The sequence below is a fragment of the Pteropus medius genome, unplaced genomic scaffold (assembly GCF_902729225.1).
Source record: "Pteropus medius unplaced genomic scaffold, Ma_sr-lr_union100, whole genome shotgun sequence".
In the NCBI taxonomy this organism is placed as follows: domain Eukaryota; kingdom Metazoa; phylum Chordata; class Mammalia; order Chiroptera; family Pteropodidae; genus Pteropus; species Pteropus medius.
The window spans coordinates 724,825-742,562 of NW_024345479.1; the positions used below are offsets into that span (position 1 = coordinate 724,825).

The 17,738-nt window shown below is 54.7% G+C and overlaps 2 protein-coding genes across 6 annotated transcripts; both read left to right on the forward strand.

Moving 5' to 3' along the window:
• Positions 1 to 68: 68 nt before the first annotated feature.
• Positions 69 to 7,639, forward strand: KAT2A (lysine acetyltransferase 2A). 3 transcript variants are annotated; one of them, XM_039873461.1, is made up of 18 exons: positions 70 to 471; positions 611 to 734; positions 1,085 to 1,230; positions 1,335 to 1,424; positions 1,722 to 1,903; positions 1,999 to 2,190; positions 3,067 to 3,173; positions 3,383 to 3,493; positions 3,583 to 3,722; positions 3,807 to 4,015; positions 4,212 to 4,338; positions 5,240 to 5,350; positions 5,765 to 5,908; positions 6,164 to 6,278; positions 6,370 to 6,406; positions 6,486 to 6,549; positions 6,709 to 6,793; positions 6,913 to 7,639. In XM_039873461.1, exons 1-18 carry the CDS (start codon positions 133 to 135, stop codon positions 7,104 to 7,106), a joined length of 2,517 nt encoding a protein of 838 aa, XP_039729395.1. In that variant the 5' UTR covers positions 70 to 132; the 3' UTR covers positions 7,107 to 7,639. The 3 variants fall into 3 exon arrangements, with proteins under 3 accessions (XP_039729398.1, XP_039729395.1, XP_039729397.1); XM_039873463.1 differs by having other exon boundaries at positions 3,586 to 3,722; XM_039873464.1 differs by lacking the exon at positions 6,709 to 6,793 and having other exon boundaries at positions 69 to 471; positions 6,840 to 7,639.
• A 528-nt stretch (positions 7,640 to 8,167) lies between these two features.
• On the forward strand, positions 8,168 to 16,290 carry DHX58 (DExH-box helicase 58). 3 transcript variants are annotated; one of them, XM_039873466.1, is made up of 14 exons: positions 8,168 to 8,185; positions 8,294 to 8,333; positions 8,569 to 8,737; positions 8,907 to 9,108; positions 9,471 to 9,661; positions 10,396 to 10,512; positions 11,138 to 11,264; positions 11,430 to 11,621; positions 12,290 to 12,543; positions 13,080 to 13,229; positions 13,319 to 13,480; positions 14,186 to 14,376; positions 15,345 to 15,441; positions 15,738 to 16,290. In XM_039873466.1, the coding sequence occupies exons 3-14, from the start codon at positions 8,570 to 8,572 to the stop codon at positions 15,921 to 15,923; spliced, it is 2,037 nt and encodes a 678-aa protein (XP_039729400.1). In that variant the 5' UTR covers positions 8,168 to 8,185; positions 8,294 to 8,333; position 8,569; the 3' UTR covers positions 15,924 to 16,290. The 3 variants fall into 3 exon arrangements, with proteins under 3 accessions (XP_039729400.1, XP_039729399.1, XP_039729401.1); XM_039873465.1 differs by lacking the exon at positions 8,168 to 8,185 and having other exon boundaries at positions 8,254 to 8,354; XM_039873467.1 differs by lacking the exon at positions 8,168 to 8,185 and having other exon boundaries at positions 8,276 to 8,345.
• Positions 16,291 to 17,738: the final 1,448 nt, after the last annotated feature.

Genomic DNA, 17,738 nt, shown 5'->3' on the forward strand with positions numbered 1-17,738 from the left:
CAAAGAGAGCAGCAGTGGATGACTACAACTCCCAACATGCTCCGGGGTACCGACGCCTGCGCAATGAACGCCGGTTGCCCATGCGGCCCTAGGGCTGGGAGCGCCGCGCCGCGCTCCGCTGCGGGGGAGGCCATGGCGGAACCTTCCCAGGCCTCGACCCCGGCCCCGGCCGCGCAGCCCCGTCCCCTTCAGTCCCCAGCCCCTGCCCCAATTTCGACTCCTACCCCTAGCCAGACTTCGGCGCCGACTCCGGTTCCCACTCCGGCACCAGCCCCCGCCCCAGCTGCAGCCCCAGCCGGGAGCACCGGGACGGGGGGGCCTGGGGTAGGAAGTGGGGGGACTGGGAGCGGGGGCGATCCGGCTCGACCTGGCTTGAGCCAGCAGCAGCGCGCCAGCCAGAGGAAGGCACAAGTCCGGGGGCTGCCGCGCGCCAAGAAGCTTGAGAAGCTAGGGGTCTTCTCGGCTTGCAAGGTGGGGGCGGGGCCTGGGGTGAGAGGGGGGGGGCTTGGGACATCCTAGGGCTCCGGTGGCAATGGGAGCAAAGCCCTGGTTGGGGAGCGGCTCCTCGTCCCTGGAGTACAGGGCTATTGACTGATCCTTCTGCCTTCAGGCCAATGAAACTTGCAAGTGCAATGGCTGGAAAAACCCCAAGCCCCCCACTGCACCTCGCATGGACCTGCAGCAGCCAGCTGCCAACCTGAGTGAGCTGTGCCGCAGCTGTGAGCACCCCTTGGGTAAGGCAGGTATTGCCCTTGGAGCTGGGGGTTGGGGAGAGTCAGGTGCTGGGTCCTGCTTGTACAGGGTGACTTAAGTGCTGCGGAGCTTCATCTCTTAAAAACCAAAGGTACCTTCTAAGGAAGAATTGAGTTGGGAGCATGTATCTCCCAAGGGAGGAAAAAGGAAATCTGCCAATTCAGAAGAGACAAGGGGTCACCCAAGGGCTCATACAGGAGCAGTCAGTCTTGTTGCTGGTTGGAGTGGTTAGAGGGACTGAGGGTGTATTTTCCCTGGAGATGAAGTGGGGCAGAAAGCACTGTTGATCTCTTCTGTCCATTCTTCCCAACTCTGCCACCTGTTCTTGCAGCTGACCATGTGTCGCACTTAGAGAATGTGTCAGAGGATGAGATTAACCGGCTGCTGGGAATGGTGGTAGATGTGGAGAATCTGTTCATGTCTGTTCACAAGGAGGAGGACACGGACACTAAGCAGGTCTATTTCTACCTCTTCAAGGTGAGCTTCCTCCAAGTGAGTGAATAAGCAAAGTTGTTGAGGCTGGAGGGTGTGCTTCTCAGAGCTGTGCTGATCTCTGTCCCTCCCTCTTCCTCTCCCTCCAGCTCCTGCGGAAATGCATCCTACAGATGACTCGGCCTGTGGTGGAGGGGTCTCTGGGCAGCCCCCCGTTTGAGAAGCCTAATATTGAGCAGGTGGGGTGAAGATGGGGGCTAGAGAATTGGGGGATCCTTGGAGGAGTGGGGAGCCTGTGTTCTCCATCCTCCTCAAGATAAGAGCAGGGGAGAGGTTCCAAGCAGGGAGGGTGTTTTGTGCTAACCTCAGGGTGTATGTGGGCTTGGGAAGGCGGCATAGTTTCTTTTCACAGAGAGCCACAGAATGAGAGGAGAGTCTTGTCCCTGCCCTCAGGAAACCTCTGTTTTTGGATCAGAAGCCCGTCTTGGCTGCTCATACCTCCTTCCTGGTTCTGTCCTCTGTCCACCCCTTCTTAGGGTGTGCTAAACTTCGTGCAGTACAAGTTCAGTCACCTGGCTCCCCGGGAGCGGCAGACAATGTTTGAGCTCTCAAAGATGTTCCTGCTCTGCCTTAACTACTGGAAGCTTGAGACACCAGCCCAATTTCGGCAGAGGTCTCAGGCTGAGGATGTGGCTACCTACAAGGTCAATTATACCAGGTAGGCCCAGAAAGGAATAGCATGGGGGGAAGCTTGTAGCCCAGCCTGGGCTTATTGGTTTCCACTCTCACTTACCACCTCGCCACTCCCCTCAGATGGCTCTGTTACTGCCACGTGCCCCAGAGCTGCGATAGCCTCCCCCGCTATGAGACCACGCACGTCTTTGGGCGAAGCCTTCTCCGCTCCATCTTCACTGTCACCCGGCGGCAGCTGCTAGAGAAGTTCCGGGTGGAGAAGGACAAGCTGGTGCCCGAGAAGAGGACCCTCATCCTCACCCACTTCCCCAAGTAAGGTTCTTTCTGGCCTATCAGGATTTTGCCCCAAGTTCACATCCTCCCTGTTGTCCCCTTTTTTCCAGGAAGGCTTCCTGGATTGGTCCCTCCTCTCCCTCCAGGAGCCTTTTGGGATCTGGGTGTCTACCTGGCAGACTTGCCCATGGCCCAGACGCAACTTGCTAGCATTTGCCTTTGCGCGTTCTAGTCTGGGGATGGCAGGTACATGGCCCGAGTGCTAACACTACCCCTGCCCACCCCTGGTAGATATTACTAATTGTTTCCCACGGGGCCTGGACACAGCCTGAGAATCCTTTCTACTACAGCACTTCAAAAACCAGACCTTACGCTTGAGGTGAAACTGATTTTCACTCGTTAGTTCTAGTTCTTTCTATAAGATTTTCCTCTGTTCTGTCACACCTTCCTCTCATTTTAAACCTGCTCACAGCTACCCAGTTCAAGAAGCCTTTACTAACTAATCCAGGCCCTTCAGTGCCCCTTGTGCCACCAGGTGGGAATAAGGTGGCAGAAGGGGGTGGATTCTGAGCCCCATTTTGATACTGAGGTCCGGAGTAACTTGGTGCCCTGTCTGGTCACACAGTACGGGATGGCATCAGACCCTTTCTCCCTGTTCTGTGTACTGTGGCAAGCTGGGCTTCTGGTTTCTGTCCTTGGTTTGTCCTGTCCTCTTACCTTTAAACAGGGTCCCCAAGAAGGAAGGGGACTGTGTCTCCTCCTAGTCTGAAGGGAGAGGTTATCTCTGTTCTTAGGCTCCCAGTTCCTTGAGAACAGGGTCTGTCTCTTTGACCCACCTCTGGTCCCCCTGGTGTCTGGCCCAGGCTGCTCCCTTGGTTGGACAGAGTTGTGGGACAGGCTGTAACCTCCCCACAGATTCCTGTCCATGCTGGAGGAGGAGATCTACGGGGCAAACTCTCCGATCTGGGAGTCAGGCTTCACCATGCCGCCCTCAGAGGGGACCCAGCTGGTGCCCCGGCCCGGTATGTGCCACAGCAGGTTCTGCAGGATCTCTGCTTGGCCTTCCTGGTTGAGCTAGGCCCCCGCTGTGGAAGAGGGGCTGCGAATGGCAGAAATGGGGAAATGCAGGAGGGCTCAACTAGGGATTGGAGGGTCCGGATCCCTTTTCGGGATCCACTGATACCTTTGTACCCCGTCTCCTGATTCTTCTGTCTCTCCCTCTCTCTCTCAGCTACAGTCAGTGCAGCAGTGGTTCCTAGCACCCCCATCTTCAGCCCCACAATGGGTGGGGGCAGCAACAACTCCTTGAGTTTGGATTCCGGAGGTACTGAGCCCATGCCAGGTGGGTACTTGACACCTGACCTCTGACCCTCATTCACCTCTGCCCCAAACTCTCTTGCTATCCCTGGGAGACCTTGCCAACCTCCCCAGCAGGCGAGAAGAGGAAGCTTCCAGAGAACCTAACCCTGGAAGATGCCAAGCGGCTCCGTGTGATGGGTGACATCCCAATGGAGCTGGTCAACGAGGTCATGCTCACCATCACTGACCCTGCTGCCATGCTGGGGCCCGAGGTAGGCAGCCTGGTTTGCTGGCCAATGGGGAGGGCGCCTCACGGATCTGAGACCTTAGCTCACTGCCCCTCTTCTGGTGCCCAGACTAGCCTGCTGTCAGCCAACGCAGCCCGGGATGAGACAGCCCGTCTGGAGGAGCGCCGCGGCATCATCGAGTTCCATGTCATCGGCAACTCGCTGACACCCAAGGCCAACCGGCGGGTGTTGCTCTGGCTTGTGGGGCTGCAGAATGTCTTCTCCCACCAGCTGCCACGCATGCCCAAGGAGTATATCGCCCGCCTCGTCTTTGACCCGTGCGTCCCCAAGAGAGCCCAACCTCCCACCACAGTTGGGCACCTGTCCTTGGCCTCCCCATCCCTCCCCAGGCCTCTTTGGGAACTCTTGTTTCTCAGTTCCAAGACTTAAGTATGTCTTGCCTCCAGGACTCTGGGGACCTGGGGAACATTTGGGGGACAGGTAGGGACTATGATCTGTACCCTCTTCCCTCAGGAAGCACAAGACTCTGGCCTTGATCAAGGACGGGCGAGTCATTGGTGGGATCTGCTTCCGCATGTTTCCCACTCAGGGCTTCACAGAGATTGTCTTCTGTGCTGTCACCTCAAACGAACAGGTCAAGGTGAGTGCGTGCCCCTGGCCCCAGCCCCTGCCCCATCCCACCACCTGCTTCTAAGTTTGGACCAGGTCAGAGCAGCGGTATGGTGACGGAAGCAGCTCTCAACCATTCTTTTAGCGGCTAGACAGTTCCTCACTCGTCCACAAGGTGGCACTTGTACTTCAATAACTATGGACAGAAAATGCCTGTTGACAAATAGACCCTACGAATCGGTGACTTTTAAGTGGACTTGAATTTCTTTCATCACAAGAACGTTCGCAGACTTTGGGGAGTGAGTAATTTTCACAGCAGCCCTGTGCTGGGTGATAGCCCCGGCTTCTGTCCTTTCTCTGTCACAACAGACCCACTAGTAGGGTCCCTGGTTCTCTTTTTCACATAATCCAGATCTGCTTGGTGCCTCCTTGTTCCTGACATGTGTGGGAGATGGTGCAATGAGCAGGAACTTCGGTATTCCTTTCCTCCTTCTTCCTAATTCTGAGGCCCGGGGACCAGGAACCAGTGGCCTGTGGACAGCAGCTTCCTGGTTGGGTTTGGATCTTGGCCCTGCTGTGACTGGCCACCTGACCTTGGACACACTTTCCCATGTAGCTGAGTTTCAGTTTCCCCTTCTGTAAAATGGCAGTCATACCTACTTTGTGGCTTAACTTGAGAATTGGTCTGTAAAATGCTGCTCACTGTACCTGGCCCAGAGAAAGTGCTTAGAAATCTAGGGTCCTTCATTTTTCTCCGCATAAACTCCCCATCTCTGCTGGTTGTCATTCTTCCTACCTGCCTTGGATCTCCTGACTAGGCCCACCTCCTGTTTAGTCTGCTTCCCCCTCTCTGGGCTCAAGGCCCTCCTAGGGCCTGTCCAGCACCAGGGCTGCTCCCTCTCCCCTGGTAAGCTCTGCTCCTTCCCTTGCAGGGGTATGGGACTCACCTGATGAACCACCTGAAGGAGTATCACATCAAACACAACATCCTCTACTTCCTCACCTATGCTGATGAGTATGCCATTGGCTACTTCAAAAAGCAGGTGACCCTCACCTCACCCCACCCCACACTTGCCCACCACCTGGGGCAGGGGTCATTGTCTAGTCCCCTGGTGTGGATGGACTGGGGATCACTTTGTGTCCCCCGTTCATCCAACACCTGCAGGCATGTCCTTCCTACCTGTCTTCCTACTGCTGCTGCCCCAGCACGTAGGGTCCTGTAGGGCAGCTGGCAGAATTGAGAGGCTGTCAGGGGAGTGTCAGGAGGGACAGTTGACCTGGAATCTTTCCAGGGACAGATTGAGCCTTCCAAGTGCAGAACACTGTGCTGAGGACCACCAGAGGGGGTTCCGGAACTGGGGAGAGGGCACGTGGCACACACTGCTCCTCACGTGCTCCTGGGGAGGGTCTGTTAAAGTGGAAAAAGTCTGGCTGAAGCATTGACTCCCACTCCCTAGGGCTTTTCCAAGGACATCAAGGTGCCCAAGAGCCGCTACTTGGGCTACATCAAGGACTACGAGGGGGCAACACTGATGGAGTGTGAGCTAAATCCCCGCATCCCCTACACGGAGCTCTCCCACATCATCAAGAAGCAGAAAGAGGTTGTATGGGTGCACACGCATGCACTCGTCCATGGGGCTTTTTGTGGAGCTTGTGTGTGGGGATGAGCATGTGTGCGGATGTGTACTACGTGTGTGTGCATGTGTATACGTGAGGTGGAGCCAGGACCTTAGTTCTTTCTGTGCCTCTGAGAGAAGAGAGGGGGCACCTGAACTCATTGGTGCGGGCTCTGACTGTGGCCCGGGGAGGGTTGTTGCTGGGGCTGGGGTTGGCCTCTCAGACCCTTCCTTCCTCAGATTATCAAGAAGCTGATTGAGCGCAAACAGGCGCAGATTCGAAAAGTCTACCCCGGGCTCAGCTGCTTCAAGGAGGGTGTGAGGCAGATCCCTGTGGAGAGTGTCCCCGGCATTCGTGAGCAGGGGTCTTGGTGGGGGAGGGGGCACTCTGCTTGGGGTGTGGACAGGCATTCTTAGGGGTATTCTCCCCACTTCCCACTTTGCAGGAGAGACAGGCTGGAAACCGCTGGGGAAGGAGAAGGGGTGAGTGTTGTATGGAGGGAGAGGGTGTTGGGGGAGGCAGAGGAACCAGGAGTCTCAGATTTGCCATCTGTCACCCCAGGAAGGAGCTGAAGGACCCTGACCAGCTCTACACAACCCTCAAAAACCTGCTGGCCCAAATCAAGGTGGGGAGACCAGGCTCCCTTCTGCGGGCTCCTGCGCCAGTGGCTGTGGCTTTATGACCCATTGTGGGTGGGTGACAGCCACATGCTGGGGGTGGGTGACAGTCACAAGCTGGGCATGGGGCACAGTGGGCCTGGCTGCAGCTCAGCTCTCCTCTCCAGTCACACCCCAGTGCCTGGCCCTTCATGGAGCCGGTGAAGAAGTCGGAGGCCCCTGACTACTACGAGGTCATCCGCTTCCCCATTGGTGAGGATACTCCATCCCGACCCCTTCCTTCCATTTCCACTCCCAGATCTATTCACAGTCCCCTTTGACTCAGTGTCCAAAGCTTCTGAATGGCATGTCCTTCTGTCCTGCTGCCCCAGACCTGAAGACCATGACGGAACGATTGCGCAGCCGTTACTATGTGACCCGGAAGCTCTTCGTGGCTGACCTGCAGCGGGTCATCGCCAACTGCCGCGAGTACAACCCCCCGGACAGCGAGTACTGCCGCTGCGCCAGTGCCCTGGAGAAGTTCTTCTACTTCAAGCTCAAGGAGGGCGGGCTCATCGACAAGTAGTCCCCGGACTTGGACTGCAGCCTCAACCTCGAATGTCTCCACCTTGGATTCTAACCTGATCCCTAGGGGCACCCCTGGTGCCAGGTCTTTCTCAGTTTGACACACTCCAGTCAGAGGCCCTTCAGCCCCTGATTCTGCAGCCCTTTTGGGGCCCTCGGGTACCCCCAAGCCTGCAGCTCTGTCCCAGCCTTCACGTGTCTGACCTTGGGAGGGGCCTTCTGGATCTGGGGTTCAGACCCTCTGCGGTGGCTGGATAAACCCTGCCCAGCCCCGGTGGCTCCCAGCCCTGGTCCCCACAGAGGTTTAGAGTCTTAGAGCCCTGGGCTTGGCCCAGATCAGTGTTTCCTCAAGAGCGGGACTACCAATTTTAGCTTGAATGAGTGGCCTCCAGGGGTTGGAAGTTCAACCTGGACTGGAGGGGCCATGCCTTGCCCTTCACTGTTCTGTCTGTCCCCCAGGGCTGAGGGACATGGGGACCATTCATTTCCTGGCATTAATCCCTTGGAAGGATCAATAAAGCTTTTTTTTTTTTCTCTCTGTGTGATTGTTTCTTCAGTAGTCCCCAGGCTTTAGCAGCCTGACCCTGTTCCCACCAGTACCTCCTGCAAGTTGGAGCCTATTAAGCTCAGGTTGTGCTGGGGACAGCACCCCAGCAAGCCTCATGTCTAGTCCCGTGCCCCTAGGGTGACAGGATCTGCCTGGCTGCAGCCCTCACTTCTCCCCACTCTCGGCTGTTCCTGGTCCAGGTGCCAGGACGGCAGGTTCCAGTTCATCTGGCTGCCTGCCTTTGCTTGGGTGACATGATAACAGCCGACTCCAAAAGGAGTGAGGGTGGGGTGGGGTGGGGTGGCTGGCCAGACCCGAAAGTTATGGAAGGATGCTTTCCTGTCAGAATTTCTGTCCCCCATTCTGAGTCTCAGGCAGTTCTTTCTCAGGGTTGTAAAGGGAGATTCCGAAGGCTGAGCTCCAGCTTGCTGAGCTGGCTCCTCCCCTCAGTTTCAGTTTCCATTTTCGTTCTCGGCAGAGCGCAGTGCCCAGCAGACGGGCTGCACCTAGCAGACGGGCTAAGCCAAGCAGACGGGCTGCACCTAGCAGACGGGCTAAGCCAAGCAGACGGGCTGCACCTAGCAGACGGGCTAAGCCAAGCAGACGGGCTGCGCCTAGCAGACGGGCTAAGCCAAGCAGATGGGCTGCGCCTAGCAGGGCTGCTCTTGGCTGGTGGTGCAGGTGAGGCTGGACGTGAGTCAGGTATAGTCTGTGTTACCCCTGCTTTCTTGGCTAGGTTCCTGGCAGGTCCCCTCCGTGCCCTGTCCCACCTCCCTCAAGAAGGTTGGAGTCTTGGGCAAAGGGAGGTCTCTGCACGGGACTAGCAAGCTGGTAATTAGTGGGGGGCAGCTCGAAGGGGGTCTGGCCTGGGAGGGGGCCAGGAGGGTCAGGGATCTGAGTCCCCTGCCATTCCCAGAATGGAGCTGCGACCCTACCAGTGGGAGGTGATCATGCCTGCCCTGGAGGGCAAGAATATCATCATATGGCTGCCCACGGGGTCTGGGAAGACCCGGGCAGCTGCTTATGTGGCCAAGAGGCACCTCGAGACTGTGGACAGAGCCAAGGTGGTGGTATTAGTCAACAGGGTGAGTGGCCTGCCCTCTCCCCAGTGGACTCTCAGCTCCTGGGGTGCCTTTCAACACCCTCCAGAACTCCAGAGCTGCTGTGGCCATCTCTAAGGTCACCTTCTTTTCATCCACCCTACACCCTTGCCCCACATCCAGCTTCCTCTCTCCGCCTCATCTCCACCCCCAGGTACACTTGGTGACCCAGCATTATGAAGAGTTCAGCCACATGCTGGATGGGCGCTGGGCCATCACAACCCTGAGAGGGGACATGGGGCCACGACCTGGCTTTGGCCACTTGGCCCGGAAGAATGATCTGCTCATCTGTACGGCTGAGCTGCTGCAGATGGCACTGGTCAGCCCTGAGGAGGAGGAACACGTGGAGCTCAATGGTGAGGCACCCCTGAGGCACCCCTGCCTGCCAAACCCAGGGCCCCACTTCTAGTAAAGACGTTGGGAGATTTCGTGGGAGTGAGAGCCCCTCCATCTGCCAAACCCCAGCATACACCCTAGTAGAAAAAGACCTGGCTACACTGCAGGATCTTGGGCATGTCCCTTCCCCTAGCTGAGCCTCAGTTTACTAATCTATAAAATGGAGGTAAATCATCCCTGCCTGGCCGTTCTCTGGGGTCTGACTGCAAGTTGTAAGAGAGGAAGGAATTCTCAGATGCTATGTGGGGACCACATGAACCCAAACTTTTGAGAGGAAGGGCTTTGCAAACATAGGTCACAGCCTCTCCCCACGTGCCCCCAGAGTTCTCCCTGCTCGTGGTGGATGAGTGTCACCACACGCACAAGGACACTGTCTACAACATCATCCTGAGTCGGTACCTACAGCATAAACTCCAGAGGACATGGCCCCTGCCTCAGGTGCTGGGTCTCACCGCCTCCCCAGGCACTGGCAGGGCCACCAATCTCGATGGAGCCATTGACCACATCTTGCAGGTCAGCTTGGCCCCCATGACCTCCCTCTACCCTGACCCACCAGGTACCTCCCTGGCCTGCCCTACCTGATGCCCACCAGTCCTACCCCAGCCTCCCCCGGCAGGGTCCGGACTCACCTAGGTTCTAGCCTCCAAAGACTTCTTATTGCACTTAGAATAAACACCCAACTTTCTACTCTGGCTTACAAGGTTCCACATGACCTAGCCCCTGCCTACCTCTCCAACCTCATTTCCTCCACCCTCCCCTTCACTCCTGCTGTACTGGCCTTCTCTTGAGTATGTCAGGCTTGTTCCCATCTCAGGACTTTTGCACTTGCCATTCCTTCTGCACCGCATGCCCTCCCCCCCACCCCGCCTTTTACCTGTCTGTCTCCTTGTTATTCAGGGAACAGCTTACATGTCACCCCTTCAGAGTCTTTCCTGATCATCCCCACTATACTCTGTCACATAATCCAATTTTATTCTCTTCGGAGCTTGTTAACACTATCTGAAATTCTAATCCTGTTGTTCTTTGCTAGTTTATCATCTATCTCTCCAACTCCAACATAAGATGCCCCAGTACCTAGTACAGCACCAGGCACAGAGAGGGAGAGCCATAAATATTTGTTGAATAGATGACTCCCCACCCTCAATGGCCCTGCCTCAGTTGGGATCCAACCTGCCCCAAAGCTCTGCCCATTGTCCCCACAGGAACCCTCCCCATTTCAGTGAACCCCTCTCTCCCTATTGTCCCAGCTCTGTGCCAACCTGGACACATGGCGCATCATGTCGCCCCAGACCTACCGCCCCCAGCTGCAGGAGCACAACCGCCAGCCTTGCAAACAGTATGATCTTTGCCACAGGCGCAGCCAGGTGTGTGGAGGGAGGGGCATAATGCCGGGGTGGAGCCCGGGGGTGAAATTAGCGCAGCTGAGGTTGAGCCCTGACTCCCTGACTCCATCCTCACTAGCTCTCTGACTTTAGGTTACTTGCTTATGTATCTGAGCCTTCATCTCTTCTTTCTGTGAAATGGGGCAGATGCAGCCCGTGCCCACGGGCTGCTGTTTGGTTTCACTCAGATGCCACTGTGCACATCTGTCAAAACCCTGGGTATGCTGCAGAGTGCTTTGGGAATCACATCATAGGACACTTTGTGCTGAGGCTGTTCCAAGTTCTCTCCTGCGGTTTGGACACTGCCTGGTGTCTTCTATGACAAGGCTGGACAAGGACTAGACGTAACTGTTTTCAAGCCAGAGGTCAAGGGCACATAGGGAGAGGAGACAGAGCAGGGGCTGGATTTAGGAACCTGACCTCTGCCTCCAGCCATGGCTTCTTGACAACACAGCTGTTCTCCCTCTGGAGCTCCTTCCTCCCCAACACCTACAGGAGGGCAAGTAGCGGCAAGGCTTCACAGAGATCAGAGCCCTCCCCCGCTCCCCAGGTGTCCATTCCCCCATGTGTATAGAAATTTTATCATGCCCTCACTCTGCTCATCCAGGACCCGTTTGGGGACATGCTGAAGAAGCTCATGAACCAAATCCATGACCACCTGGAGATGACCGAGTTGAGCCGGGACTTTGGGACGCAGATGTATGAGCAGCAGGTGGTGGAGCTGAGCCAGACGGGTGAGAGGGGTGACCTGGCAGAGGGCGGAGCGGCGGGTACAGTCCAGGATTCAGCCAGACTGGGCAGAACCTCTAGGGGGCGGAGCTCAGTTTTGGGGTGGGGTCTAGGTGGGAGGGGCCCTGGGGCGTGGCCTCTCAGACCTTGCGCCCCCTGCCGGCCTGCAGCTGCTGAGGCCGGGCTCCAGCAGCAGCGGGTGTACGCGCTTCACCTGCGGCGTTACAACGATGCGCTGTTTATCCACGACACGGTACGCGCGGTGGACGCCCTGGCGGCACTGCAGGATTTCTACGACAGGGAGCGCGACACCAAGACCCAGGTTCTGCGTGCCGAGCGCTGGCTGCTGGCGCTGTTCGATGGTGAGGCTCGCGGGGAGGAGGGGGCTCAGAATGGGACTAGTGGTTAGAGGCCAGCCAGGGGCCGGACGCCAATGCGGATTGAGAAGGTCCCAACGAGGGTACTGGGGCTCTATTTTTGTAACCAAAAGTCAAGGCCGTGGATATGACAAAAGATATATGCCCTCATTTGTGAAGGTTTGCATAGATGTAAAAATTAATTTATGTTACTGACAAAGGTTATTTGAAAACCATTTAATTTAGGACTCCTCGAAAGTCTGGGGTGTGTAGTATTTTTAAACTGGGAAAGTGAGGGGGTCAGGGGGTGAAATTTAAGGCTAGTAGCCTCAGTATAGGCTGAGGGGCAAGGTCAGTGCTGAGTTGCAGAGGTCAGCATGAAAAGGTCAAGGGTCATTCTGGTAGCAGGATTGAAGAGAGGTGCTGGATAAGGTATGTGAGCAAAGGATTCTAGACTGTAGGCCCCTGGTGTAAGGCTGGCTGGCCTTGAGGCTGGACGGGCAGAGGGAGTCCTTACACGTGTTCTTGGTGCTACTCAGGGGAAAGTAGACTGGAGCAGGTATCCTCAGGCTCCTTTTGGACTTCTACAATCCTATCCCTGTGAACCCCTACCCCATGTCCTGCTCACCTCTGGACCTGAGTCCTATGCCTCTGTTTTGGGGCTTTTCTGTCAGACCACAAGAATGAGCTGGCCCGCCTGGCAACTCAAGGCCCTGAGAACCCGAAACTGGAGATGCTAGAACAGATCCTGAAGAAGCAGTTTGGGAACCCCGGCAATCCCAGGGGCATCGTCTTCACCTGCACCCGTCAGAGTGCTCACTCCCTCCTCCTCTGGCTCCGGCAGCAGCCCGGTCTGCAGACAGTGGACATCAGGGCCCAGCTGCTGATTGGGGCTGGGAATAGTAGCCGGGGCACCACTATGACCCAGGTGTGGGCTTTGGGGGAAGGAGCTGAGGCTGGGGGAGTTCCCTAAGGGAGAAGAGAAGGGGTGAGAGTCTTTAGCACAGAGAGATGGGGTGACTGATTATCTCCAGGCAGAGGGCAGAGAGCTGGGGGAGAAAGGCAGATACCGAGATCCCCAAGGCTGAAGGTTCTCCCTGTCTGAGAGTCTCTGGGGACAGAGAGGCAGAAACTTGGGGGTCTGCAGGAAAAGAGGTGAGTGATGTCCTCAGGACAGAGAATTGGGAGTCTGAGGTCTTTTTTAGGAGAACAGGTCCCGAGAGCTCCTAGAGAACAGGGGCAGAGACCTTTAGGAGTCCCTAGGGGATAGAGGGGTTAGATGATCACCTGAGAAGATGGGCAAGATTCTGGGGGGATCTGGGGATGAAGGTGGAGACTCAGGGTCCCTTGGGAAAGCGGCTAAGATTTTGAGTAAAAGGGCTGAACCAGAAGAGGCTGGGCTGGCAGGAGGGTAGGCCTGAACCCATCTCATGTACCATCCTCTTCCTCTTCCTTTTCCCCTAGAGGGACCAGCAAGAAGTGATTCGCAAGTTCCGAGTTGGCACCCTGAACCTCCTGGTGGCCACAAGTGTGGCGGAAGAGGGACTGGACATCCCCCAGTGTAATGTGGTGGTGCGCTATGGGCTCCTGACCAACGAGATCTCCATGGTCCAGGTGCCCAAACTACTCCCCTTGACAGCCCTTGAAGGATCCTATGTGGGACCCTAGTCCCACTCAGGGCCCTCTCTTATCTCCCTCCCCAGGCAAGGGGCCGTGCCCGGGCCAATGAGAGTGTGTACTCGTTCGTGGCAACCCATGGCAGTCGGGAGCTGCAGCGGGAGCAGACCAACGAGGCACTGGAGATTCTGATGAAACGGGCAGTGACTGCTGTGCAGGAGATGGACCCGGCTGAGTACCAGGCCAAGGTCTGTGGACAACCTGTGCACCCGTGGGGAGAGGGGCTGTGGATGTTCTGCCTGGAAGGTCTCTGATGCAAACGCATACACATCCCTGTTCCCCCTTCCTCTGGAGGCGAACTTGGCCCACTTGGGGAAGGTTTGAATCCAGGGAAAAGTAGAAGCCAGAGATGGAGTTGCTGGGAAGGCAATGGCTGTTGCCCTAAAATGCCTTGGGAACAGATCTCATCCAAGGCTTTTAATTTATCCTTATCATCAAATACTTATATATCTGTGAGAGCCACCTTACAGCCCTTCTAGAACCAAGCAGTGGGGAAAGCAAAGACACATGCACAAAATAAGCCCAGAACCAGCACTTAAATCAGTCCCCTGAGGTAGAATCATCATGACTCAGCCTCGTGCAGGATGGTCCCTGTTACTCCTGTTGTCCCAATATAATTATTAATGGTACCCCATGTTAGATTCAAAGAAGCAGTTGTGCACAAAATCCTCCAAAGATTCTGTGAAAAAGTTTGCCCTGCTCCCATTGTTACCCACTATCCCACTATTAGGTTTCTTCAATGAGCTGCTTCCAAAAGCTCCAGGCAGGGTTAGGGAAAGCCTCTTCTGGGTACTAATGATCTGAGGTCTTAAGGAACCCTTTGTCCACTTAGGAGCATTCCTGGTGTTAGGTCTCTCGTGTCCTAGCCATACCTGGTATCCTCTCCACCCCAGATCCGAGATCTGCAGAGGGCAGCCCTGGTCAAGAGGGCAGCCCAGGCAGCCCAGCAGGAGAGTAGACGGCAGCAGTTCCTGGCGGAGCAGGTGCAGCTCCTCTGCATCAACTGCATGGTGGCCGTGGGCCATGGGAGCGACTTGCGGAAGGTGGAGGGTACCCACCATGTCAACGTGAACCCCAACTTCTCGTGAGACCTGTGGAAGGGGCTGTCCAGATGAGAGGGAGGGTGCGGTGCATTAAGGTTTCGGGAGTTTAAAGAGCATTTTAACAAGTACCAAGTTTGCACTTTCACGATAGTCTGGCTGGATGGGTTTTATCATCACCGTGTTGAGCAGGTGAGGAAGTAGTCTCAGAGATACTCAGTGACTTGCCTAAGTTCCCACAGCCACTGCAGTTTGGAATTCAGGATACCAAATGCTGAGAGACCACAAACTGGCCCCCGGGTCCTACCTACTATGAAGACATCAAGAGGGACTGGTCGTCCCTTAGCATCCCCTCATCCTCTGCCCCCTAGAGGTAGCCTTTCCTCGTCCTCCATTCGTTCATTTGTTAAGTAAGCATTTATTAGGCACCTGCTGTGTGCCAGGCCACTGTGCCGAGGGGTCTTCACACAGGTTCTCTCATTTGAGGAGGTCTCATTTCAATTAGATCTTGAAGGATGGCTGGGTTTGGCTATGAGAGGAAGATAGACAGGGATGATGTGACAGGCGTGATACTAGCTGACTTGAGTGGACAAGATTCTGAAGAAAGACAGACTAGCTTGTGGAGGACCTTGAGGGTCGGACTGAGAGTTTAGCCTTTATTCTGTAGGTAGTGAGGAGTCTTGGATGGATTCTGAGCGGGGGAATGTCAGAGTCATATTTACATTTTTAGAAGATTACTCTGGCAGTTGGCAGAGAATCCTGTGGGGGTGGGAGTAAGGATGGAGTGCAGTAGAAGGGTGGGGAAGGGAGATGCACTGGGAGATTGTTTAAGTTGTCCAGGTGCGTAGTGCTGAGGCCTGAACCTGGTCGGAAGGGAGTAGAATGGAGGCAGCACAGGCAGAACTCATTGACGTCTCGAGCCTCTGCACAGGCAGCAAGTAAGACAGCATGTGGTTTGGGCATGGAGGGGGGTGGGTTCATGAGAGCTGTGGCCACTCCCATTCTTTTCCAGGATCTACTACAATGTCTCGCAGAAGCCTGTGGTCATAGACAAAGTCTTCAGGGACTGGAGGCCTGGAGGCACCATTAGCTGCAAGAACTGTGGGGAAGTAAGTATGGGTGCAATAGCCCTCAGCTCCAGTCTTTAGAGGTCCTCATTCTGAGAAAGGAGGCCCAGCCTCCATCATCAGGGTGCCCTCATTGGGATGGGAAGACAGACCTGCCTCAGGAGCCCGCAAGTCTGAGGAGGGTGGTCCAGGCCCTATCTTTGGGAACCACAGTGTGATGGAGGAGATAGCTCTGTTTGAAATAGAAGACAGAGGCCCTGCATTCAGGGACCCCAACCTAAGAGGAGCCCAGTCTGAGGGCAGAGATCCAGATCCTGCTGTCTCTGTCCTACCCCCAGCTATGGGGTCTACAGATGATCTACAAGTCGGTGAACCTGCCAGTGCTCAAAGTCCACAGCATGCTGCTGGAGACGCCACAAGGGCGGGTCCAGCCCAAGAAGTGGTCTCGCGTGCCCTTTCCCGTGCCTGACTTCGACTTCGTGCAGCACTGTGCCCAGAACCTGTCAGAACTCTCCCTGGCCTAACCATCTTGTCACTGCAGTGCCTGGCTCAGGCTGCAGGGGGCAGGAGAATCCACAACAACTACTGTCTTCTGAGCAAAGCCTGGGTGCACACGCCTCCTGGCTGAATCACCAGCTCAGGCGCCCAGGCTACCTGACTCCCACACTGAGGAAGCAGCTGAAGGGCCACAGCTCACCCTCTGACCCCCCTCACACCCACACAGACACTCATACACACTGGATGGAGTGGGAATGGGGTTGGGGAGGACCGGAGGCAGGAGAATACCCCCTTATCCACGGTTTCGCTTTTCAGTTACCCACAGTCAACTGCAGTCCGAAAATATTAAATGGAAAACTCCAGAAATAAACAATCTATACATTTTAAATTGTGCACCATTCTGAGTAGTGTGATGAAATCTCATGCCATCCCGCTCTGCCCCACCGGGATGTGAATCGCCTCTTTGTCCAGCACATCTACACTATATACACCACCCGTCTGGTCGGTAGTCACTTAGGAGCCATCTGGGTTATCAGATTGACTGTCTAGGTATCTCAGTGCTTGCATTCAAGTAACCCTTACAGTAGCCTGTGTCACGATGCCTACGTCATTTCACCTCACTTCATCTCCTTCCCTAGACGTTGAATCATCTCACATAATCACAAGAAGGTGAGTATAGTATAATAAGATATTTTGAGAGCAAGAAAGCACATTTATATAACTTTTATTACAGTAGATTGTTATAATTGTTCTACTTTATTGTTAATCTCTTACTGTGCATAATTTATAAATTAAACTTTATCATAGGTATCTATGTATAGGAAAAAACAGTATGTCTGTGGTTTCAGGTATCCACTGGGGGTTTTGGAACATGTCCCCCACAGATAAGGGAGGACTACTATACTAGGAATCACCGGTTTCCACTGGCCCCTTAACATTCTTTCCCTGCCAAGGCCACTTCTATTTTTTTTTGGCTCCCTACAAGTTAAAAAAATTGTTTTAAATGGAAAATCAGTGTAGAAAATGTGTGGTATTTTAAAAACATTTGTTGAGGCATAATTTACAAAATAAGCTGTACATATTTATAGTGTGCAATTTGATAAGTTTTAATGTATGTATGCTCCTCCACAATCAATATAATGAACAGAGCCATCACCCTCAAAACATTCCTTGTTCCCATTATAATCCCTCCCTCCTCCCCTCTCCATCCACTGATCTGCTTTGTGGTATATTTTTAATGTTAAAAGTTTGTTTGTTTGTTTTTAACACCCCTCTTCATGGATATCGTGTAACCTTATTTGGAGTGAGCATCAAAAGTCTAAAAATGAGAGCCATCAAAAATATGAGGCCTTCCTGCCCTCTCTACCTCATAAGCGGCTTCAGCCCCAATACCCCTCTCTCCATCTTCCCCTGCCCCCCAGGTCATCTCCCTTGGGCTGGGAAGAGGCTGAGAGAACTTGAGGTAGAGGCGTGGGGGTGGGGGAAATTGTAAAGGCCTAAATTTTCTGTTCTCATTTTAACAAGAAAGAAAGAAAGAAAAAGAAAGGCAAGATCTAGGTTGATTCTTCAGGGAAAGGGCTATTTCTGTAGTAAGAGGCCCAGCAGGCATGAGTCACCTTCAAGAGGGAGGGAGGGGGCTAGGGCAGAGATTTGAGAACAGGATGGCGGTCCTTCCTGCTACCTAACCTCTTTCTCTCCCGCTACATCCTTGGTCCTGCCTCAGGGTAGGTGGGAAATAATGCACTCTCTCTTCCCCAGTATATTCCTCAGTCCGCCTCTTGTCTGACTGAGAGCTGAAATTCCAGTTCTGTACCCTTCTTTCTCAGGGTCCTTCCTCCTAA

What these genes read in the sequence shown, in the direction of transcription:
- KAT2A (XM_039873461.1), top strand. Translation starts at nt 133, where the DNA reads ATGGCGGAACCTTCCCAGGCCTCGACCCCGGCCCCGGCCGCGCAGCCC. An exon ending in AGAAGCCTAATATTGAGCAG is followed by an intron (nt 1,425 to 1,721) that starts GTGGGGTGAAGA and finishes ACCCCTTCTTAG; the next exon opens with GGTGTGCTAAACTTCGTGCA. An exon ending in TTGGCTACTTCAAAAAGCAG is followed by an intron (nt 5,351 to 5,764) that starts GTGACCCTCACC and finishes CCCACTCCCTAG; the next exon opens with GGCTTTTCCAAGGACATCAA.
- DHX58 (XM_039873466.1), top strand. Translation starts at nt 8,570, where the DNA reads ATGGAGCTGCGACCCTACCAGTGGGAGGTGATCATGCCTGCCCTGGAG. An exon ending in CGGCTGAGTACCAGGCCAAG is followed by an intron (nt 13,481 to 14,185) that starts GTCTGTGGACAA and finishes TCTCCACCCCAG; the next exon opens with ATCCGAGATCTGCAGAGGGC. An exon ending in GCTGCAAGAACTGTGGGGAA is followed by an intron (nt 15,442 to 15,737) that starts GTAAGTATGGGT and finishes TCCTACCCCCAG; the next exon opens with CTATGGGGTCTACAGATGAT.